Raw genomic sequence first — 24,876 nt, 5'->3', positions numbered from 1 at the left:
CTGAATCTCCTAAATGATGATAAATGAAGATTGTATGCTCCATTCCAAGTTTATGGAATCTGAATTTTTTTTGTTTTGTTTTGTCACCTAGGCTGGAGTGCAGTGGTGTGATCTCGGCTCACTGCAACCACTACCTCCCAGGTTCAAGCAGTTCTTCTCACTCAGCCTCCCGAGTAACTGGGATTACAGGCACATGCCACCACACTTGGCTAATTTTGTATTTTTAGTAGAGACAGGGTTTCATCATGTTGGCCAAGCTGGTCTCGAACTCCTGACCTCAGGTAATTTACCCACCTCAGCCTCCCAAAGTATTGGATTACAGGCGTGAGCCACTGCGCCTGGCCTGAATCTGGATTTTTAAGGATGAGGTTTAGAAATTTGTATTTTATTTCATTTTCTTCTTATTTTTTATTTTTATTTTTAAGAGACAGGGTCTCTTTTCCCCAAATTGGAGTGCAGTGGCTGTTCATAGGTGCAGTCTCACTACTGATCAGCATGGAAGTTTAGACCTGCTGTGTTTCTGACCTGGGCCCGTTCTCACCTCCTTAGGTGACCTGGTCGTCCCCTGCTCCCCTGAGATCACGATATTGATGCTAAACTTAATGCAGACACCTGAATGACATAGTGCACTACAACTTAGAACTCCTGGACTCAAGCAATCCTCCTCCCTCAGCCTCTCAAGTAGCTGGGACTATAGGCATGTGTGACTGCGCCTAGCTAGAAATTTGTATTTTAAACATGTACCTAGATTTAATGCTTATGAACACTAAAGTTTTATTTCTTTTAATTAATTAATTAAGTTTTTAGAGACAGGGCCTCACTTGGTTCACCAGGCTGGAGTGCATTGGTGTGATCATAGCTTACTGTAGCCTGCAGCCTCAAACTCCAGGCCTCTTGCTTCCTGAGTAGCTAGGACTACAACAGGTGCACACCACCATGCTCCACTAATGTATTGTGTGCATTTTTTTTTTTTCCTATAGAGACAGGGTCTTGCCATGTTACCCAAGCTGGTCTCAAACTCCTGGCCTCAAAGTGATCCTTCTGCCTCGGTCTCTTAGAGAGCTGAGATTACCAGCATGAGCCATCGTACCCAGCCCAAACACTATAGTGTTTTAGAAGAAACTGATGTAGTTTTTTTCAAAGTCTGATCATCACTGGGAGCCCATACGTTGGAATGACTTGAAGTGCTTAATTGACAATGAAAATTTATGCATTTCTGTTCAGGCCTTCTGAATCTTAATTTAAGAGGTGATTGGGTCCAGGTATTTCTTAGACACACTAAAATTTGGGAGTCAGCAACCTGAAGTACTTCACAGATGTGAACTCTTTCGAACTTCACAATAACTCTGAGAGGTAGTGGGCAGGTATTATGTCTTTCGTTTTATCGATAAAGCACAGATAGGCAAAGTGACTTGCTCGTGGTGAAATAATTATTGATGACAGAGAAGCACATTTCTGTCTCCTCCACCAAATCCTATACTCTTCCTACTATCTTTCTGCTGACTGTGAAATAGGCTTATCTTTGAAAATCTATAGAAGGTATCCAAGACACTGAACATGTGGTTCTGAGCAATTTAGGGAGCCAGAAAAAGGTACTCTTCTTTGATTATTGTACCAAATAAAAATTTGGTTCAGCTCTTTATAGCAAGTAACTGTGAAATCTTAATTATCTAGGAAAGGTGTTTCTGGGCTGGGCGTGGTGGCTCATGCCTGTAATCCCAGCACTTTGGGAGGCCAAGGTGGGTGGACCACCTGAGGTCAGGATTTGAGACCAGCCTGGCCAACGTGGCAAAACCCTATCTCTACTAAAAGTACAAAAATTAAATGGACGTGGTGGCAGGTGCCTGTAATCCCAGCTACTTGGGAGGCTGAGGCAGGAGAATCACTTGAATCCAGGAGGCAGAGGTTGCAGTCAGCCAAGATTGCACCATCGCACTCCAGCTTGGGCAACAAGAGGGAAACTCCGTCTCAAAAAAAAAAAAAAAAAAAAAGAAAAAAGAAAAAAAGAAAGGTATTTGTGTCTTTGACCGTATTTTAATGCTTTTTACAACTGACATTGAATTGAATGTCTGTTTCTTATAAAATCATTTAAAATCATAGTATAGTGCCCATATGTGGTATTTTCACTTACAACAAGAATCAGGTAATAAATATGACTCTGTTGTATGACCTTCCTTTTAAATTTTTTCCAAGCTCTTATAAAACTAAAAATAATTTTGCCTGAAAATTTAGGGATTGTGGTTAGCTTTGAACATCATTGTTTTATTTTAATAGTAAGTTGTGTGGCTTATATCCTGGTTATATCACTAGAGCTGTATCTTCTAGTGAGATTTACGTAGTCTTTTGGAGTGATTACATGTGTGCTGTGAATCTGAGATCATGTAATCTATTTAATACAGTAGTACCAGTGTTAAGACTGCAAGAAGTAGGAAAAGTAATTCTTTCAGTGAAGATTGGTTTTGGGTTTGCTTTTGGAACGCTTGAATAGTCAATGAATTTTATTAGTACATGAAAACAAGCAAAGCTCTGTTCCAAGGGAATAAATAAGATGGCTTTAGGAATAGGACTTAGATAGTTTGCTTTCCATTTTGTATGCTTTTTAAATGACAAAATGCTGTTTTTTAAACTTCTAGAAGTAAGTTACTGTAGTTAAATAATTCAAATGAAAAAAGTACTGTGTATTGTCATAATTCAAAGAAGTGTTTCTGCTGCAGAAAGCATATAACAGTTTTGCAGAATGCTTAAGTTTGAAATGTATGTTGAATGAAGTGAAGAACACAGTATAGGGGCTACAAGAGTTTTGGCTAGTTTAATTTCCTTGCTTTTGGTACAAGAGAGGTCATGACAATTTTTAAACTTAAAAATTAGTTAGATCTGTGTTTTTTTTTTAAATTTTTTTCTTTGTCACCCAGGCTGGAATGCAGTGATGCAATCAGGTCTCACTGCAGCTCTAAGGATCCTCCCTAGCAGCTGGGATTACAGGTGCACACCACCACACGTGGCTACCTTTTTCTATTTTTTGTACAGATGAGGCCTCACTTTGTTGCCCAGGATGGTTTCAAACTCCCAGGCTCAAGTGATCCTTCTGCCTTGGCATCCCAAAGTGTTAATTTTTTTATGGTTTTACTTATATATTTTTAATGTTTGAAAACGAATAAGGAATTGTGTTTGAGGATAGATAATAGTTTTTTAATCGCTCTATTGTTAATGAAAGTTCTCACTGAGAATATCTGAATGGTTGACAACCCTAATAACTTTATCCAGAAAGCATGTGTAAGGTTATCTGCTTTCATTAAAAAATGTTTTTTTTTTCCAGATACGGTTTACTCTGTTGCCTAGGTTGTAGTGCGGTGGCACGATCATGGCACACTGCAGCCTCAATCTCCTGGGCTCAGATGATCCTCCCACCTCAGCCTCCCAAGTAGTTGGGACTACAGACACACACAACCATGCCTGGCTAATTTTGTTCATTTTTTTTGGTAGAGAAGAGGGCTCACTATGTTGCCCATGCTGGTCTCGAATGCCTGAGCTCAAGGGATCCTCCTGCCTTGGCCTCCCAAAGTGCTGGGATTACAGGCATGAGCCACCATGCCTCGCCAGGTTATCTCTATTTTCCATGTAGATTTGTACTTTTTACTGTGTAGTGTAGTGGTACAGCATGATGAAACGTTTTAGAATGCCATTCATACACTGCTTTCTTTGATATGTATGAATGAACATTCTTTTGTAGCTCATTTTTTTCACCAATAAACTGGTTAAAATTATTTAAAATTCTGTACAGTGCTTTTGGTCATCATTATAAGTGTGTGTATCTATTTCTTAGAGTTGTAATCATCACCAAGTCTGTTTTAAGAAGCTTACCTTTAAGGAATGTTTGTGCAGCTACATCTCAGTTTATTTTAAATAACACTTATTTTCTGTTTACTTCCAAGATTACTTGAGAAAGGTATCAGATGTTTAAAGTGACATTTAAAGGACAGTCATTATCTTTTTTTACTTCATTTTTAAGCATTATAGATTTATTCCCTAAAATATAAAATACACAAAAAAGTACTTTTGTATTAATGGAGAGCAATTGTAGACTTAAGGAAAATGACATATATCTATCTTGGTAGTAAGAAAAGGAACCTGAGGAGCTCTTCAATTTGTAAGGATTTAAGTTTAGAATTAAATTTAGAAAACTTGTATGTGGGTGCTCTCTGAGAAGAACTTGGAAGTGTTAGCCAATCATCTTAGTTTGTTGAAGACGCATATTTCACAGCTAAATGTAAGGAATTATTTGTGAAGTTTAGTAGAAAATGAAGTGTGCTATGTAAGTGTTTGGAAATATTACCACTTTTATTCACAAATTTGTAAACAGTAACACATCTATAGTGATTATATTATGGTTTCCCTTCACAGATATCAAGTTGTTCTAGTACGACCATATAAATAAATAATACCTGAAGTCTCAGTGTAACATGGACAATTAACAGTGATGACAGATAAATACAGACGCGTGGGAATCAAATACTAGGCGAAACGCTTTTTAAAAGGTAAGAAAATAATGTAATCTTAATTAAGGCCAAGTGGGGTTTAGTTAGAAGTAATTGATTGAAGTTTCTTTTTCAGTGTATCAGGCTTTTACAAAACACTGCAGGATCCTGTTTATCTTAATGCCAGTAGAGCTCAGCTGTAAGTGTCAGCTCTGTGAAAATAACAGTTGCAGATGTTCTTGTCTGCTAAATATCGTAGTGGATAATGTTCCTATAGTGAACTCTATTCAAATAGAGTAGTTATGTGGTTGATTAGAACTTGATAGACTGCTACTAGGGCACATTCCAGTATGCTCAGAGATATACTTTAAGTTGTAGATGATCTTTGCTTTTGATGATTGCTACTACCATCACACACTGTAGAACATAATGTTTTGCCATGTTTGTGAAAGGCTTCAGTGTTTGGTACAAAGGAGTTGTCACTTGGAGTCTGTTACAAGAAGAGTAGATTTTCAAGTCAAGGGTTACTTTTTGTAGGATCATGTTTTCACTGAGCTTCTCCCCATGTTAACTTAGAACACTTCTTAGTGTACTGTAGTATTAAATGGTTATTAGACAATTTTCCTACCTAGTGGTTTTTAAAGCATTTCCAGGGCATGTTTGGGAGAGATGGCATCTATAGATATTAGATATTGTTAGCCCTATTCCCTTTCTAGCTGACTAGAGCAGTAACCTATTTTTACTAGGCAGTAAGTCTGCCTAGTCATTACAAGATTTTGTAATTATATCAGTCTTTAAGTTGTAACACTTCCCCCAAAATGTATCATTATAATATCTAGTTTTATGCTTATAATAAAGTGACAGTTTCTATCATAAACATCTACTGGTCTTTTTTTAGTCGTCTTCCTTGTTTTCAGATGGACACTCATAGTAACCCATTTAGCCAGATTGTACCTTTTTTTTTTTTTTGAGACTGAGTTTCGCTCTTGTTGCCCAGGCTGGAGTACAATGGGGTGGTCTTGGCTCACTGCAACCTCTGCCTCCCAGGTTCAAGCGATTCTCCTGCCTTAGCCTCCTGAGTAGCTAGGATTACAGGTGTATGCCACCATGCCTGGCTAAATTTTTTGTATTTTTAGTAGAGATGGGGTTTCACCATGTTGGCCAGGCTGGCCTCGAACTCCTGACCTTGTGATCCACCTGCCTCGACCTCCCAAAGTGCAGGGATTACAGGTGTGAGCCACTGCGCCTGGCCTGTACATTCTTTGAAAAGGATATCATAATAAATTATTATAAAGTAAGAATTGACCAGACCGTTCTAAGAAATGAAATGTAATTAGATCAATTAAATTATCTGGCGAATTGGGTACTAAAACCGGAAAATCCTTGTTGTTCTTGTTCTTGTAAAAAATACATATGCCAAAAATAATATAAATGTCCTTTTGTAATTGAATTTTATAGCACTTTAATAAGCATCCAGGTTATCCTATGGGTATAGAAGATTTGGTTATTTGTGTGATTCTTTCATGCATAACCTAAATGGTTATGTATACTTGATGTTGAGAATTTGGAAAGTCCTCTAGGACCAGAGTAAGAGATGATATTATAAATTCTGTTATGAGAAATGTTTTCAAGGGCAATCTTTAGATCACTGCCAAAAAATACTGCCTTAGAGCAGTGTCTAGAAAAGAGCAAGTCACATTTTGACTCAGTTCAAACTAATATTGAGTTGTAAGGATTTGGTATATTTCAGGATCTTTTTGGTTTGCTTTTGATGATTTCTAAAAATCCTGTTTCAGTTTCTTAGTATCCTCGAGGCTACGGAGTTACCAAGAAGCGTGAAAGATGTCACTGTGAACAGATTCTGTACCTTTATTTCTTCTTATTATAGAAGGAGTAAATCTATTAGCATACATTCATCATCTTCTTTAATCCTTTTTTTTTCATTATTTTATTTTAAAGAAAGAAATTTAGGAGGTTCTAGTATTCTCCATGGCTGAAGCTGAGAGAGTCTGAAACCCTGATGCTTAAGCTCCATTCTAGATCATAGCTCCAACTCCTTCAGGATATAAGGAAAAGAGATTATATTTCCACAATGATAGATCTTTGGTTGTACAGGTAAGTTCTTTAGTTTTGCAGTAGTGAAGACAACTATAGTTTGACTTCCTTTTTTTTTTTTTTTGAGATGGGGAGATTTGTTATTTTTCCATACATTCTCTGTGTGGCAAATTGTAGTTTGGCTGGCTGTTTATAGGAGTATGGAGCTACAGGGAATGGATTAGGAATGAAATATTCCTCCCCCCCCCTTTTTTTTCAACAGGGGTATAAATGAAGTGACTGATTATGTTGGAATTTTTGACTCAGGAGGCATTATGAAATTCCTTGACTTCCTTTTCCCGATTGTCCTTTGGAGTGTGTTTTCATTTACTTTTGTCTGTCTGACTGTCTGCTTGTCTGCCTGCTTACCTACCTACCTACCTCCCTACCTACCAATCTACCGACCATCTGTCATATATCAGTTTCTATTAATGAGAAATAATTAAGAAGTCTTTTTATATAAGACAATACATAATAGAGTTCCCAGACTTCAAAGAGGTGACTAAGAACCTTAAGTTGAATTGCATGGGTGGGTTACCAGTTATGCTTCTACTTTTAACATTATAGATATGGTGGTAATTGCACTGCTGAGGTATTGTCTTAAAATAATTACATGACAAACATGGCCTCAACATTATTAAATAGTTTGTTTATATTCTAGACAACTAGAGAAAGAATCATATTGCTAACACTTTCCAGTTGCATTTGCTCTTTTTTCCTTTTACTTTGGTTTGTCTACATGAATATATACTGGTATCATGACCAGTTTACTAAAAATTGTTCACTTAATAAAACTAAATATTATGATAATAAATATTAGCTAGAACATTGGTGTGATGGAAGATTGCCAGCTCCTCAATTCCCAAAATAAACTTTACCATTTTGGTGATTATAGTAGGAAAAAAAGCTTATAGGCAAGGTCTTTGAAATATCTTTTTGAAATTTCTTTCTCTTAAGTAAATAGCTAGAGAAGTGTGTCATTAGGTGGGCCTTTTTTGTTTAATAATTATTATTCCTTTTAGTTCTTATTGATACAGTTCTACAGATATGATCACAGGAGCTGGAAATTTATGACCTGAAACATAGCTGATAATGCTTCAAAGAGTGTTTTTCAGAATCCTATAGTTATATTTGGGTAACAATAGATTCAAATTTATGGGAGGGCAATTCAGCAGCAAATATGTGGGTAGGATATGTGAAATCATAGGTAGGATTCAGGGCTTAATATGAATGGACAAGTTGAAATTTGGTTGACTGGTCCTTCTAAGATATGACCTCCAATAGGATGATAATTCATGAAGGTGGGGAAGAGAGGAAGGGAGTCTGGTTAATTCTAGTTACTGACCACACTCTCTTTCCTCTGTATTCTAGAAAGTGCCACTATTCATTATTTGGTAGATAATGTATAGGAAAAACTCCAGTGTAGTAGTTAGATTGGGTTTTGCCCGTATGAATATGTTAATTAATGGCTTCCCTTATTTCTAAAACTAGAGTGATTGCGTTTCTAACTTCAGATGGATGCTATCTAAGGTTTTCACCATATACCTCTTATTTTGTTAGCCTACAGGGGTATTTTCTGAGATAATTTGTAAATAAGTTCATTTTTATTCCTTAATATTTAGCAGAAATATAATTTTGTACTCTAAGCTTCATTGTATTCTTAAGAAACTTTTTGTGATGCAGCTAAAATGAGGAAAACAACTGCTTTAGTCTATAATATTTTGCTAAGCATGACGAAACAATGTTGAGACTTGGTTGAGATAATGCAGACTTTTTAGTTTTTATTTTCTAAGAGATAGGCTCTTACCATTGTCCAGGCAGTTCTCAAACTCCTGGGCTCAGGTCATCCTCTTGACTCAGCCTCCTGAGTATCTATTGACTGTAGGTGCCCCCGCTTCCCTGCCCCTGCACCTGGCTAATGTAGACATTTTTGGTCCCCTTTTATTAACTGAATTTTGCATTCAGTTTATTAGATGATCATAGAAAGTATGTGCCTTTTATATATGCCTATCCAAAATAGAAAAGATAAGAAGAAAAAGATTAGAACAGAAAAAATTCATCAGAGGGAAGATTAGCAAAATTTTGTTTAACTCTGATCTTAATAATTTTAACCAGTTTATTACCTCAAGTGCATATCACATGTTAATTTCAGGCAAGATATTTTTATAGTCTTCCATTTGGTGCTTCCTTAGCCTTACGTATTTTTTTTTATTATTAGGATCCAGTAAGAAATTAAAGGATATATTATAAATAGGTCTAATTTAGTTTGAAACTTGATGACTCTTAGTAGAATTCTGTCTGACTTCAGTAGCCTAAGGCAGTGTTTCTCAAACCCTAATACATATATGAGTCACCTAGGAACCTAATTCACTGGTAGGTCTGGGGCAGGGCCTCATATTCTGCATTTCTAACAAGCTTCCAGGAGATGCCCACGATTGAGTTGCAAGAGTCTGTGGTACCACAAGGATCCTTGTTATAAAACAAGTTCTCTTTCAATACAGCCCAATAGCACAGAATTTGAGAATCCTAAAACTAGGGCTTTGTTCTAGTTATTGAGTGAAATGAAAGCATTTTTAGGGTGTAGAAGAAATGAAAAGAGACTTAATCTTTTATATTAATCAGTGTTTTCATATTTTATTTAACTTTCATATTAATCAGTGTTTTCATATTTTAATCAGTGGAATGGTGAAGAAGTAAGATAGGCCTCACTATATGTGATTTTTTTTTTTTTTCATTCGAGACAGGGCCTTGCTCCCATCACCCAGGCTGAAGGGCAGTCACATCACTGCACCCTTCACTTCCCAGGCTCAGGTGATCCTCCCACTCAGCCTCCCTAGTACCTGGGACTACAGGCATGCACCATTACACCTGGATAAATTTTTTGTATTTTTAGTAGAGATAGGGTTTCACCATGTTGCCCAGTTTGGTCTCGAATTCCTGGGCTCAAGTGATCCACTTACCTTGGTTTCCCAAAGTGCTGGGATTACAGGCTTGAGCCACCATGACCAGCTTATAGGTGATATTTTTTAGCAAAAAATATATGTATAAAAAACAGGTTCTTAGTACTACTAATAATAGGTTCATTTCATCCAAAATAGTCTCTCTTTGAGAAGTTTGTACTGCAAGGCAGATTTTGCTCCTATTCAGATTGGTGTGGAAAGAAGAGGTTAAGGAAGTCTTATTATTGATTATTGGAATAATTTAAGAGGTTTATAGGCCCTTAATTGGGATTGCATTTTGAAAAGTAAAGATTAACAGATTCTTTTGTGTGTTTATAAAGTATTTCTATTGCCAGTATTATTTTTCAACCATAAATTATGAGTATAATTAAATTTGCATTAAAGATAATATGGATTAGATTTCATAGGCATTTTATTTATTAAATTAGCTTAGTCTTATGCTTTTTTGTGTGTTTACATACATATTTAATATTTAAAAATAAGTAATCTTAACATTTTAGAGTGCCAGATTTGGATACATGAAACAAATAAGTTGCTTTTCATATATTTCAATTTATGTTCTTTTCTTTTTATTTTTTTTGAGACAGAGTCTCGCTCTGTTGCCCAGCCTGGAGTGCAGTGGTGTGATCTCGGCTCACTGCAACCTTTGCCTCCTGGGTTCAAGTGATTCTCCTGCCTCAGCCTCCCGAGTAGCTGGGATTACAGGCATGTACCACCATGCCCCGCTAGTTTTTTGTATTTTTAGTAGAGATGGGGTTTCACCATGTTGGCTAGCCTGGTCTCGAACTCCTGACCTCAAGTGATCCATCTGCCTCAACTTCCCAAAGTGCTGGGATTACGGGCATGAGCCACTGTCCCTGGCCAGTTTGTGTTCTTCTAAAACATCATTTGAAGTTTAACTTAAATGTTTTATAACTAAAAGTGGAAAATTATGGGACACTCAGTGTTTGTTACCCATGAAAAAAACAGAAAGATTGTAATCTTAATGATAATATATTAGCAAATGAGAATTAAATGTCAGCAGTTCTTTTAAGGAATCCCCAAAACAATAAAGGTTTACTACTTTAAGAAATGTGTTTCTAAGTTCTGATTGGTGTCTCGTACTTATTGTTCACTTGATTGCTATGAAATTCTCTAGAACAAATAACCATGCTTTAATTCCAGGGCTAGTTTTGTGATTCTTACAAGATTTTAAAAAATTGTTAATTAAAAATTTAAAAGTATGCCATACTCTGAGACAACGCTAAACTCAGCCAACTTAAATATTTACAGGGTACTTTCTCACTTGTCAGCAGGCAGGAACAGGGAGATTATTTCCTTTAGTGTTTCTTTTTTATATGTGGTAGCATGTTGCTGTGTCTTCTGTAATTCTTCCAGCCTTTCCACTATTAGATACTTCTTGTTGAAGCAAAGGAGAGATTGTGTTTGATTTTTAGGGAAAGGAGTCAGAATGGCATTTTTAGGTTTACATGGGAAGGGAGACTGTTGATGACCAAAGGCAGGAGGAAGGGACTGTGAAACTTTGCACTATTGCTACCACTGGCCTCTTTCTCTAACTAATCATCCTGCATCTCACTCAAAGTTAGGCGGTAAAATGACAGGGTACTTTGTGAAAACTAAACAGAAGAGGAGCAGGGGGAATAGAGACTTCAAATGTTAACAGCTCCTTTATTTTGCTTGATGGGAGAGCCTCTGGAAAATATCACCAACTCACTAGTTTACCCAAATGGATCAATCCAGGCATTTTCTATATCCCTTACATTTCTGTCATGTAAACCTCAAGCATCACACCAGAATACCTTTTCATCTCCCAAACCACACATTAAAACTGGCACTGCATATGCTATACACAGGAGTGCGAAGAAGGAAAGGGTGGGATTATATGAGTAGTCTTGATTTCTTAAATGTAAGTATTTGCTTCAGAGGCTTCTTTCCCATTTTTCCGATCTTTGGAACAGTACCTTTCACCTACTAATTTATGGCTTTATTTCTAGAGACTAGGAAGGCTTGGGTTTGCTTTGTTTTGTTCTTAGCCAGTGCAAGCTAGCATTTTGATTTTTATCTATTTAGTTATGAAAAATACTGCAAGCAAAATTTTTTGGATGCCAGATTATTAGTTATTAAGGGATTTGATCTGAAACTCATTTTGGCAAAAGTAAATTAAAAAGAGGAGAGCCTGCCTTTCTATATACCAGGGACATTTTGAAAGAACACGAGAAATGATTGGAATAGTTTTTGAAAGATAGCTGCTATATAGGTTCAATATTATTATTTTATTTATTTATTTATTTATTTATTTATTTATTTATTTATTTTATTTGTTTTTGAGATGGAGTCTCGCTCTGTCGCCGAGGCTGGAGTGCAGTGGCATGATCTCAGCTCACTGCAACCTCTGCCTCCTGGGTTCAAGTAATTTTCCTGCCTAAGCCTCCTGAGTAGCTGGGATTACAGGTGTGTGCCACCACACCTGGCTAATTTTTGTATTTTTAGTAGACACAGGGTTTCACCATGTTGGTCAGGCTGGTCTTGAACTCCTGACCTTGTGATCCTCCTGCCTCAGCCTCCCAAACTGCTGGGAATACAGGCGTGAGCCACCATGCCCAGCCGAAGATTATTATTTTAATGACCAAAATGAAATCACATCTTTAGGATAGATATTTTCTGGGTATTTTATGCCTATCTGAGAGGCAAATACACAGTGAGGCAGGTATGGTCTCTAGAGTCCTGCCCTTCCACTTACTAGAATTGTGATCTTGGATAGATTACTCAGTGTGCCTTAATCTTACTCGTGAAGTAGGGATGATAGTAGTACCTATCTGAGTTGTTATGAGACTTAAGTGAGTTAATATATGTAAGCTATATAGAAAGACTCATGGAACATATTAAGTGCTGTATACTTGTTAGCTACAATTTATATCATTATTGGAAATGTTAAAGAATTTTTGTCACATAATTTAATATTGGCAGTTATATAGACCATTATATAGACCATAACGTCCGAGTATACTTGGATTAAAAAAGTTATAGCTTTATACTTTCGTTCTAGGTATATTAACTGTTACCTTTTTCTCATTATTTTGTTTACATTTTTGAAGGTTTCCCAATGAGTGGATCATGATGACCGTATTGTAGGGACTTGCCATAGTATGGCTGCTTCCCGATCTACTCGTGTTACAAGATCAACAGTGGGGTTAAACGGCTTGGATGAATCTTTTTGTGGTAGAACTTTAAGGAATCGTAGCATTGCGCATCCTGAAGAAATCTCTTCTAATTCTCAAGTACGATCAAGATCACCAAAGAAGAGACCAGAGCCTGTGCCAATTCAGAAAGGAAATAATAATGGGAGAACCACTGATTTAAAACAGCAGAGTACCCGAGAATCATGGGTAAGCCCTAGGAAAAGAGGACTTTCTTCTTCAGAAAAGGATAACATAGAAAGGCAGGCTATAGAAAATTGTGAGAGAAGGCAAACAGAACCTGTTTCACCAGTTTTAAAAAGAATTAAGCGTTGTGTTAGATCTGAAGCACCAAACAGTTCAGAAGAAGATTCACCTATAAAATCAGACAAGGAGTCAGTAGAACAGAGGAGTACAGTAGTGGACAATGATGCAGATTTTCAAGGGACGAAACGAGCTTGTCGATGTCTTATACTGGATGATTGTGAGAAAAGGGAAATTAAAAAGGTGAATGTCAGTGAGGAAGGGCCACTTAATTCTGCAGTAGTTGAAGAAATCACAGGCTATTTGGCTGTCAATGGTGTCGATGACAGTGATTCAGCTGTTATAAACTGTGATGACTGTCAGCCTGATGGGAACACTAAACAAAATAGCCTTGGTTCCTATGTGTTACAGGAAAAATCAGTAGCTGAAAATGGGGATTCGGATACCCAAACTTCAATGTTCCTTGATAGTAGGAAGGAGGACAGTTATATAGACCATAACGTGCCTTGCACAAATTCACAAGTGCAGGTCAAGTTGGAGGACCACAAAATAGTAACTGCCTGCCTGCCTGTGGAACATGTTAATCAGCTGACTACTGAGCCAGCTGCAGGGCCCTTTTCTGAAACTCAGTCATCTTTAAGGGATTCTGAGGAGGAAGTAGATGTGGTGGGAGATAGCAGTGCCTCAAAAGAGCAGTGTAAAGAAAACACCAGTAACAACCTGGACACAAGTCTTGAGAGTATGCCAGCCTCCGGAGAACCTGAACCATCTTCTGTTCTAGACTGTGTTTCAGCTCAAATGATGTCTTTATCAGAACCTCAAGAACATCGTTATACTCTGAGAACCTCACCACGAAGGGCAGCCCCTACCAGAGGTAGTCCTACTAAAAACAGTTCTCCTTACAGAGAAAATGGACAATTTGAGGAGAATAATCTTAGTCCTAATGAAACAAATGCAACTGTTAGTGATAATGTAAGTCAGTCTCCCACAAATCCTGGTGAAATTTCTCAAAATGAAAAAGGGATATGTTGTGACTCTCAAAATTGTGGAAGTGAAGGACTAAGTAAACTGCCCTCAGAGGCAAGACTCAATATTGGACATTTGCCATCTGCCAAAGAGAGTGCCAGTCAGCACATTACAGAAGAGGAAGATGATGATCCTGATGTTTATTACTTTGAATCAGATCATGTGGCACTGAAACACAACAAAGAGTATGTGTAAATATGGTAACCATGAATTCTGCTTTGTTTATTATTCCCCAAGTTTTTCAGTATCTATTCATAAATGTCTATTCATAGTGTTTTTATTACAGCTAAAATTAATGTTTTCACTAAAATTTTAGGTTTAACATGATTTTCTCAACTCTTAGAAAAACTCCAAAAAAAGACTTTTAAACTCAACTCTACACATGTGTTCTATGACAGCATGGTATTTCCAGTTCTGGTATTTCTTGTCTCAATTAGAAAAGACATGGTTGGTAGTGTTTTTGTTGTTTTAATATGTTTTATATCATTTTTAGTTAATTTATAAAATGGAAACACATCGAGTTACCACAGTATGCTTTGATTTATAATTCTAGGTAGCATAGAACAATTAATGAGTGCTTAGATATCATCCAGATATGTGAAGTCTAGCAGGCTTGATATCTACTTATATCTTACTTACATTTAATTCCCAATTAAAATTTTTTATTAAAAAATGTGCTTTATGCATCATCTTTGACTTTTGTGACTTAGAGAAGTGGATATTACTGTTAACACTATGACAGTATATTGTAATTAACATATTAGCAAGAGTTAGTCTACTGGATAGTTTACATAAAACATTTGACGTAGCTTTTCCTGATACTAAATATAAAGGAAGACTGTATCTTAAAATATTACCAGCTCTCAACCTTGCTAAGTCACTGTTTTAAATAAAGAATTCTGTATCCAAAATTTTCACAATATTACTTGCTTAGATTTTCTATATTCGGGGCCGTAACACAAAAGATTTGGAGCTTACTATGTCTAGATAATCCTGAAAGGAACTATAGCACACAGTGCTCTTAAATATCATGATTAGCAACAGTAAAAGACAGACTTATGTAATAAGTTAATTACCTTTACTCCTACAGGGTAGGCTTTTGAATTAATACCACAATCAGATTATATAGACTGTACATAAATACTTTGATTTGAGGAACATTTCTAATAGTTTTATTGTGACAATTGCCAGACCCTGGTATGTGTCAGATCAAAGTATCAAATCCTGGTTGTGGGGACATAATATTATTTTTGCCATGCATTGTAGATAGTTTAGATTTGTATATGGTAATACAGTGATCTTTCAGCGTAGGCCTCTCTTCTGAAAAGTTTTCTTCTGCTCTTTTGAAATACTATTTTAATATTGTATTTGGTACTTCATGTCATCTGAGCATTTTACAATTTTGTGAAAATGTTAGAGTCTCGAGTATTTGGAATATTTGAAGTCTAATTTTAGATAGCAGAACAACTCATAAATGAAGTGTTTTTTTGTATTAGAAATAAGTTGAGTTCTGCTGTTCATATATACTAACAGTTTTTTTTTTTTTTTTTTTTGAGACAGCATCTCGCTCCATCACTCAGGCTGGAGTACAGAGGTGCAATCATGGTTCACTGCAACCTTGGCTTCCCTGGGCTCAAGCAATCCTCCCTTCTCAGCCTCCCAAGTAGCTGGGACTATAGGCGCATGCCACCACGCCTGGCTAATTTTTTTTGTATTTTGTAGAGGCAGGGTTTCGCCATGGTGCCCAGGCGGGTCTTAATCTCCTGGGCTCGATTGATCCTCGCACCTCAGCCTCCCAAAGTATTGGGTGTAGGCATGAGCCACTGCACCTGGCCTAGTATCAGTTTTTAAAGGTAGACCTGTTTATCTGCAGTGCAGGGAAGGAGAGCATATGTCTTAGGAAAATACCAAAAACTAAAGAAATGTGAATTTTTATAAAATGATATATGTTCTGTTCTTTGCTTTTTATTGTTTTAATCTTGACTGGTTATTGATTGTGGAAATTTTTTTTCTAGTAATTCACTACAGTATTACTTTTTGTAAGAGATTGCCTGATAATAATTCTGAAGGATGATGTTCACATAAAACAGTTATCTAAAGATACAGTCATAACATTGATATTCCACATTCATAACCCTTTGAGGATGAGAACAATACAGCTTAATGGGTGCTTTTATACATTTAATATAGTGTGCTTTTATATGTTTATTTTTCATGCATTCCTTAAGATATAGAGTCCTTTGGAATTTGGATGCTAGTTGCTTTGTTAGGACAGTGTTTTCAAATTAATGCTTCATTGGGTGACATTGGGGAAAACAAATTACTGATTCTTGCTTTTTTGCCTTGCTCCAGATCATTTGAAGGATAGCACTTTTTTTTTTTTTTTTTTTTTTTTAAATCAACCGGGCTGGAGTGCAGTGGCACAGTCATGGCTCACCACAGCTTTGACCTCTCAGGCTTAGGTTGTCCTTCCACCTCAGCCTCCTGAGTTGCTGGGGCTTACAGGTGCACGCCATCACACCTGTCTAATTTTTTGTAATTTTAGTTGAGACAGGGGTTCGCCATGTTGTCCAGGCTGATCTTGAACTCCTGGGCTCAAGTGATCTGCCCGCCTTGGCCTCCCAAAGTGCTGGGATTACAGGCACGAGCCACTGCACCAGGCCAGGATAGCACTTTTGAAACTTTATCTTTTTTGTTTTTTTCAAAGGAAGCAAATCAGAAGTGAGATGGAGTATCATGATTAGCATCTCAGAGCTAATTTAAGGAAAATTGGGGGAGGGTGTTTGATCATGTCAGATCTAATCTCTTTCAGTAAAGTCTCTCTTTCCTCCCCTATACTTTCATTCCTGTGCTTTTTGTCTAGAGCCAAGAGATGGTTGGATATAATATTGGCTCTTTTTAATCCAAGTTGCCATTGCTAAAAATAGCATCATGACATCTGTCTGGTGCTTTCAAATCTCAAGTAAATTTCTGGCAGTTTGAAAATGATGTTAAAAAGCACTTGGGTTTAAAAAAAGGCACTTGAAGGAGATGGTTTATTACTGTCCTGTACACACGTGTACATACCTTGTCAAATGTTACTTCACTTCCTTATTCTCCCTATGCTAGAAAAGTTCTCCAGGTAATTGCTTTTTGAAACCGAGGTTGAGCATTGCCCAGCCTAAATATGAATATCTCTACCAGTAGGGAATGAATACTTCCTGATAGCCAGTTTTAAAAGTAGGTTGTTAACAGAAAATTCTGAGCATGGCATAGTTGTTTGTCAAGAGCCGGGGGGACATAACTCTGTGTTACTCTAGTTGAAATTTTTCCTCTAAGCTAACAGTGATCAACGGCCTTCTATCCTAGTGTTCAGCTTATAGTTTATCTGTCTTGTGTGCAAAGATATCCCATATAAGGTCATCTGATCACTTGTAAATGTTTGCAGAAGTATTGTGTAGAGTCTTAGTCTTAGATGTAATTTATGATAAGTTAGGCAACAGACCAGGGAAACAAATCTGTGGATGTTCCGGGTACTAGCTTGATGCCTGTCTCGATGCCATCCCTCTTCTCTAGTGCATAAATCCACAGTGTTCTTTTATATATTTCTCCAAATGGAGTACCCCACTGTGAGAAAGGGACCAGAGAATATCTTTTTCTCTGGCAAGATTCCATCTGTGGATTATTTTATTAGACATGACTTCTGAAAGATTAGGGGTGGAGGATCAAAAGAAATATTCTTTATCTGAAAGCTCTTTGATCTTCAGGGTTGATAGAATCTGTTAAAGTGTTAGATAATACAGTACCTAATAACTTCTTTTTTGGCTTAAATAGCCTCCCTGAATGAGATTATTTACGTAACTGTGATTGCCCTTTCTGTTTGGGAATTGACCTCTTGCTAATTTTTGAAACAGGAGCACTGAAACAGATCTCTAAATTTTGAAGGTCTGGCTCCAGGAAGCACAAGTGTGGAAGATTTTAGGTCTTAGGCTTTAATGTTCAGAGCATTTCTTCCAATTCAAAACGTAATCACTGGAAAATAAACTTCTAAATGAAAATGTGATTTGGTCAGCTGCCTCTGAATTATCATTGTGCAACATTACTTAAATAAATTTATGTTTGAAAGACCTTGGGTATCTTCATTTAAGGACTGTTGGTATTATAACATTTCATGAACAGATAAGGGGGTGAAAAGTCAAATTTAGGGATTCTAGATTCTTGAGATCTTACAAAGATTAACTTATTGATAACGGATTGCTAACATTTATACCAGTTCTTAAGTTTCTACGTAATGAACCTGTAAGATAGTTATCGCTCATCTAAGAGTGTTGCTCAGGTACTCTGCAGGTGAGAGTATTATTTTCAAGCCACATTAAAGAGTTTCTAAGAATTGTAGTGTTAAACTTGGTTTTTGGAAAATGCTAATGATAGTAAATAATTATAATATGTCCTTCTATTGCACCATGCTTATTTCATAGTTGATTAAACAAACATTTGATATTTTCATCAATTTTGGAAGCTGCATAGAGAAAATCTTAATCAGTTCTTGGAGATTTACTTATTGAGAGTCTACTTTTACTGTTGGTCAAAGTAATTTCTTTCAAGGGACCAGAAAAACTCCAGAATCTTGCTTAAAAATCACTAGAGGAGTCATCCTGCCCTGAATAAGATTACATTTGTATTGTGCTTTGTAATTTACCAATCAGTTTCATTAGTTTCTCATTTGACTATCATGACAGTTTGAAAGTAGACAGGATAGGTACCGTTATACAGTCCCCATTTCCTAACTCGTAATTAAGATTTTTAGATTATTAATTTTAAGTAACATAATGAATTACTAAATAGGATCTAACTTCTATCTTTTAATTACTAGTTTGAACTATACTTGGTTACCTCATCCAGTGAGGACTTATTTCATGGACTTTTGGGTTTGTTTCTATGTTGAGAAACCTCATGGAGCAGATCTTGGGGACTCAGTTGTCAGGAATTGTTTACCCTGAGGTTAAGCTCTGTTGTTGATTATCTGATTATCTGATTTTTATTTGTTACAGAACCAGCATTATAGGTAAGTAATTTGCTTTATTTATTGAATGAAATACTTTCATGTTCACTATTTTAAAGAACATCTTATTTGTGAAGAATAAACTGGTGAAATAAAACTATGGCTATAACTTGATTTCAAATAGAGGATTTGGATAATTTGAAAAGAATACTCTGGGGTATTTTAGAATGCAGTAGGTATATTAAAGTCAACGATTACTAAGGAAAGCTCATGCTTGGTGTACCTTCTCAACTTACCAGAAAAGGCTGTAGGATAATAGCCAGATTTACCCCTCTAGTCTGGCACAAAGATTAATGGGAGGAGAGAGGTAGCTTTCTAAAACAGGGGTCCCCAACCAGTCCGTGGCCTGTTAGGAACAGGCCGCACACCAGGAGGTGAGCAGCGGGCAAGCAAGCAAAGCTTCATCTGTATTTACAGCTGCTCCTCCCTGAGCTGCACCTCCTGTCAGATCAGCAGTGAAATTAGATTCTCATAGGAGCATGAACTCTATTGTGAACTGTGCATGTGAGGGATCTAGGTTGCACGCTCCTTATGAGAATCTAATGCCTGATGATCTGTCACTGTCTCCTATCACCCCTAGATGAGATCGTCTAGTTGCAGGAAAACAAGCTCAGGGCTCCCACTGATTCTACATTATGGTGAGTTGTATAATTACTTCATTAGATATTACAATGGAATAATAAGAATAATAGAAATAAAGTGCACAATAAATGTAATGTGCTTGAATCATCCTGAAACCACCCCTCCTGAACCCCCACCACCCGGTCTGTGGAAAAAATTGTACTTCAGGAAACTGGTTCCCAGTGTCAAAAAGGTTGGGGACTGCTGCTCTAAAATATGTAAGTTTCACTTGTAAGTAGAGTAAACCCATTGACTAATCAAAACATTAAGTGAAGTTTTTGCTTTTTCCTTTGAATATCAACTTGTTTTGTTTCAACTACTTTAGATGGTATCTAAAAGTAACTCTCTGCCGTAATCCAAGTATATTTGTACCCAAGTATAATTTAACCTTTTCTTTTCTTTTTGAGACAGGGTCTCACTCTGTCACCCAGGCTGGAGTGCAGTGGTGCCATCTCAGCTCACTGCAACCTCTGCCTCCCAGGTTCAAGCGATTCTCCTGCCTCAGCCTCCTCAGTAGCTGGGATTACAGGCATGTGCCACCATACCCAGCTAGTTTTTGTATTTTTTTTTTTTTTTTTTTAGTAATGATGGGGTTTCACCATGTTGGCCAGGCTGGTCTCGAACTCCTGACCTCAAGTGATCTGCCCACCTCAACATCCCAAAGTGCTGGGATTACAGGTGTGAGCCACCACAGCTGGCCACACTTAACCTTTTCTTTTTGATTTAGGTTCATCTTTTGACAGAGGTTATGAAGTAATACTTTTCTGGCATCATTGCCAGAGTAGGTCTGTTTTTTTCCTGTGGTAAATGATTTTGGACTGCTTGGTTTTTTGTGTTCTTATAATCTGTTTCTTTTCTATGTTCTTTTCTAAGTTCTGTGACTTTTTATTATTTTCTTCGTTTTTGTTGGCTTTCATGAGTCACTGCTATTATAGTACCTTCCTTTAGTAACTAAGACTTTCCTTCTAATTGACTGCTTTTAGTTTTCTTTGAACTTGGATATCAGAATAACACTGTCAGAATTATGTCTCATGGTTCTTTAGTGATTGATATATTGAGGAGTTTATCTTTGAATAAACACGTGTTAGTGTGTGGGATGTTTGATTGTGTTTTCTTGTTTGTATGCTTTCCAGTTTGGGGGCTGTGTTTACGTAAGTTACCAGATCTAAATTCTGAATAGGGAAACAATAATTGTTTCCTTATATATGGTAAGAAAGACTCATTTAGCAATAAACCCCATCTGAAACAATTACTTATCTACAATTTTGACACTAATTGAAGCTTAGCTTTTAGTTGCAGAAACTTAATTTTGGTAATTTTTTATAGAAGTGTACAGAAAAAAACCCAACTTTTTTCCTTTTGTATTCACTCTGTCTCAGTACTTCAATTCTGACACCAGATCTATAGGAAACCTTAACTGTTCTTCTCTGTACTCACGCTCAACACTTCTGTGACCAGATTTGTGGTGATTTTTCCCACTGACCAATTCTCTGACTCAGTTGGATGTCCTACAATTCCATTCAATATTCTGACACTAACTGTAGTTAGTGCAGACCCCACAGGTTAAAGTCTTCATCCTACAAGACTGCCTCCCACTTCAGAAGCCAATCACAAATGGTGGGTCATCAGGTTACCCACAGTTTCTGTCTGACTTGACTACAAAGTGGAGGTTCCCACCAGCTCCTCCTCAGATTCAGTAATTTGCTAGAGTGGCTCACAGACCTCAGGAAAACAATTTATTTATTATGGCCGATTAATTACAAAGGATATTTCAAAGGATCCAAATGAAGAGTCAGATGAAGAGAGATGTACGGCAAGGTCTGGAAGGGTCCCAGGCACAGAAGCTTTTTTGCCTGTGGAGTTTGGGTCGGCCACCCTCATAGCTCGTAGATGTGTTCACCAATCTAGTAGCTTCTAAACTTTGTCTTTTAAGGTTTTTCAAAATAGAGCTTAATTTCTCAGGCATGCATGATTATTAACTCAATCTCCAGCTCCTCTAACCTCCCCAGAGGATACAAGGGTTAGGGCTTGTAAGTTGTAATGCTGGCTTGCTCTTTATAATGACCATCTTGCACCCAGGACTCCACCCAGAGTGACTTTATTAGAACAAAAGGGTCTCCTGTCATCCAGGAAATTCTAAGGGATTCAGGAACTCTGTCAGGCACTGCTGCCACTCAGAAAATTGTAGAGGTCTTAGGAGCTATGTGTCAGGAACTGAGATCAAAGACCAACTATTAGGAACAAAGATTTTTCTAGTATCCCTATTTACAAGAGTTTTAGGAGCTCTATGCCCAGAACTGGGAGTAGAGACCAATATATTTATTTTTTATTATTTCACAAGTAGGTTTAGGAATGTTGTATTTTTACATATTAGTAAGAAGAGTATACCATATATGCCATTTTTTGTGTTGTTTCATGTTATCAGATATTATAATGTATAGTAATAAATGGGAAGAGATCTGTCTTGTGACCTACTTCTCTCTTTTTTTTTGGTCTCACTTTTCAGTGGAGTCTTTTTGTTTACCTTTTATTTCTTTTATTGTGGAAAGCTGCTTTTGTTTGTCTCTTTATTCTCTGATTTTAACAGGGAAAATCTGAATGTGGCCAGAGGAGACTAATAATTCGTGCAGGACCCTCTCAGGCAAGATTTTCTGTGGTATGCTATGATAGTATTTTCACACATGTCTGCTAATCTTGGGAACTGGATTACAGACATTGTACATATGTTGCTGAGGGTCAGGGTTTTGTTTTCTTTCCTTAAAAAATGTTGACATTTGTTCTGACAGGCAGTTAATTTGGGGATAAACTTGGTCCTGTTAAGGCTTATGCTTACCTTTGTTAGGGGAAGTACAGAGTAGCCTGTTCTCTAGATCTTGGTTAGCCTTCTGTAGTATGGCCTTAGTGATATCTTGTTTAAAGAGGTAATTTACGGCCGGGCACGGTGGCTCAAGCCTGTAATCCCAGCACTTTGGGAGGCCGAGACGGGCGGATCACGAGGTCAGGAGATCGAGACCATCCTGGCTAACACGGTGAAACCCCGTCTCTACTAAAAATACAAAAAACTAGCCGGGCGTGGTGGCGGGCACCTGTAGTCCCAGCTACTTGGGAGGCTGAGGCAGGAGAATGGCGTAAACCTGGGAGGCAGAGCTTGCAGTGAGCCGAGATTGCGCCACTGCACTCCAGCCTGGGTGACAGAGCGAGACTCCGTCTAAAAAAAAAAATAAAATAAAATAAAAAATAAAGAGGTAATTTACTATAGTTGTTAGAATCCTGAATGTTTCTAGCCTTGTGAGGACACTGTTAGTTGTTCTTTATATAGCTCCTTGGTAGTTGTTCTTTGCTTGATTTGTGGAGTCTCATCTTATGTGTGTGCAGCATTATATTCAGCCAGACTCGAGAGGACCTCTATGCAGATAGCATTGTCTGTCTTTCTGTGTTGCTTCTTCCTTTTTGATACTCCGTCCCACAAATTCTAGCTGCTTCAGCTTCCCCAAACTGTTTTCTGTCTCTCTGCTCAGCAACACACCTCCCTGTTCTATAGTACTGACAGTACTTCCAAGTAGAAAGAGAGGGTGATAATAGGGCTTATTTCGTTTGTTTGCCCTCTTTCACAGATCACAGTTACAGGCTGTCTGTTGTCTAATGTTTGGAAATAGTTATCATTTGTATATTTTCTCCAGTTTTGTAGTTGTGGATGGCAGGATGGCCATTCCGTATCAGTTACTGTTATGACTGTAAGTGGATGTCTCTGATGTAATTTTAATATGCACTAGGTATGTTTTATTCCTATAATACTGAACCCCAAGCCTGCAATTTGATTATCTGGGGATTACCGTGGGCGAGCTTTTACTTATACCTTAAAAAACAGTTTCAGCAACTTCTTTTTTTAAAGAAGTTGAAGTCAGAAATTGGAACAGTAGGAATTTTAATTGAAGAATGCCGGTAACTTTTACCTACTTGTTTTAGTTATGATTAGGTGTTGCTGAGATTGGAACAGAAATAAAGATTAGGTTACTGGTGAGATAAAGCTCATGAGGATGGGTAAAAGAGAGAATGTGACACACAAGAAGGTATGAAACTTTTTTACTAGGTTTGAAATGGTAATTCTAAGAGTCTAAGGAATTATGTATTTGTTAGCTATTTTTCATAGATATTTCAAGGATTTTTGTTGTACCAGATTTGCTGTATAGTATTTTAATAAAGCCACGGTGAATATGCTCTTTTTATGTGGCTTATCAGTTTAATCCAGTTTCTAGTACATGGTTTTCTTTTTAAATAAATATAGAGTATTTTGGAGAAATCTGTTTTTCCGTATACTTTAATTTTTACCATTTATGTTGGAAAAATTTGATTCAGGTTTTTTTTTTTTTTTTTTTGCTATTTTTCACTTGTTTTACATTATCATTCCTTTTAGTTTATTTTGTTTGTTTTGTTTTGTTTCTTTTGAGATAGGTTCTCACTTACTCTGTCACCCAGGTTGTAGTGCAGTGGCACAATCTAGGCTCACTGCAGCCTCAGCCCCTCTGGCTCAAGCAGTCCTCCCACCTCAGCTGCCCGAGTAGCAGGTGTGTGCCACCACACCTGGGTAATTTTTTTTTTTTTTTTTTAAATAGAGACAAGGCCTCACTATGTTGCCCAGGCTAGTTTTGAACTCCTGGCCTCCTTCCTCAGCCTCCCAAAGTATTGGGATTACAGGCGTCAGCCAGCACACCCGACCCTTCAATTATTAATGCATTCATATATTTTAACTCAAGGTTCTCAAAACATAATTAAGATTATGCTTAAACTTAGAGGGAAGGATCATGTTACTTTCTTATTGGCAATGAGTGTAAGATGTGAGACTGAAAAAGATTACAATAAAAACTGGAAGTATCTTCTTTTATCATTATTATATTTATATTTTTTCAAGACAGGGTCTCACTCTGTTGCCCAGGCTGGAGTACAGTGGTGTGATCATGCCTTACTTCAGCCTCGATTTCCTGGGCACAGGAGATCCTCCTGCCTTGGCCTCCCAAGTAGCTGGGACTACAGGTGCACACCACCACATGTGGCTAATTTTTATATTTTCTTGTAGAGATGGGGTTTTGCTATGTTGCCCAGGCTGGTCTCAAACTCCTGGGCTCAAGCTATCCGGCCACCTTGGCCTCCCAAAGTGCTGGGATTACAGGTGTGAGGCACCATGCCTGGACTTTTTTTTTTTTAATTTAAATTTAAATTTT

At 37.3% G+C, this 24,876-nt stretch overlaps 1 protein-coding gene across 6 annotated transcripts in view; it reads left to right on the top strand.

The window, feature by feature from the left end:
- The window catches only part of ZZZ3 (zinc finger ZZ-type containing 3), a 122,629-nt gene that overhangs the window by 39,331 nt on the left and 58,422 nt on the right, over nt 1-24,876 (top strand). For 4 of the 6 annotated variants that reach the window (XM_017962693.2, XM_009211291.3, XM_009211285.4 and 1 more), the window contains exons 2-4: nt 4,402-4,535; nt 6,435-6,590; nt 12,625-14,180. In XM_017962693.2, the coding sequence (XP_017818182.1) occupies nt 12,676-14,180 (1,505 nt within the window). In that variant the 5' untranslated portion in view covers nt 4,402-4,535; nt 6,435-6,590; nt 12,625-12,675. Of the gene's footprint in view, nt 1-260; nt 282-4,401; nt 4,536-6,434; nt 6,591-12,624; nt 14,181-24,876 lie in introns of those variants that run through there. The other 2 variants (XM_021924209.2, XM_017962692.2) reach the window with 2 other exon arrangements.

This window comes from Papio anubis, chromosome 1, assembly GCF_008728515.1.
Source record: "Papio anubis isolate 15944 chromosome 1, Panubis1.0, whole genome shotgun sequence".
Lineage (NCBI taxonomy): Eukaryota > Metazoa > Chordata > Mammalia > Primates > Cercopithecidae > Papio > Papio anubis.
The sequence above is the reverse complement of the archived record's forward strand: the minus strand, read 5'-3'. Positions and strand labels throughout refer to the sequence as shown.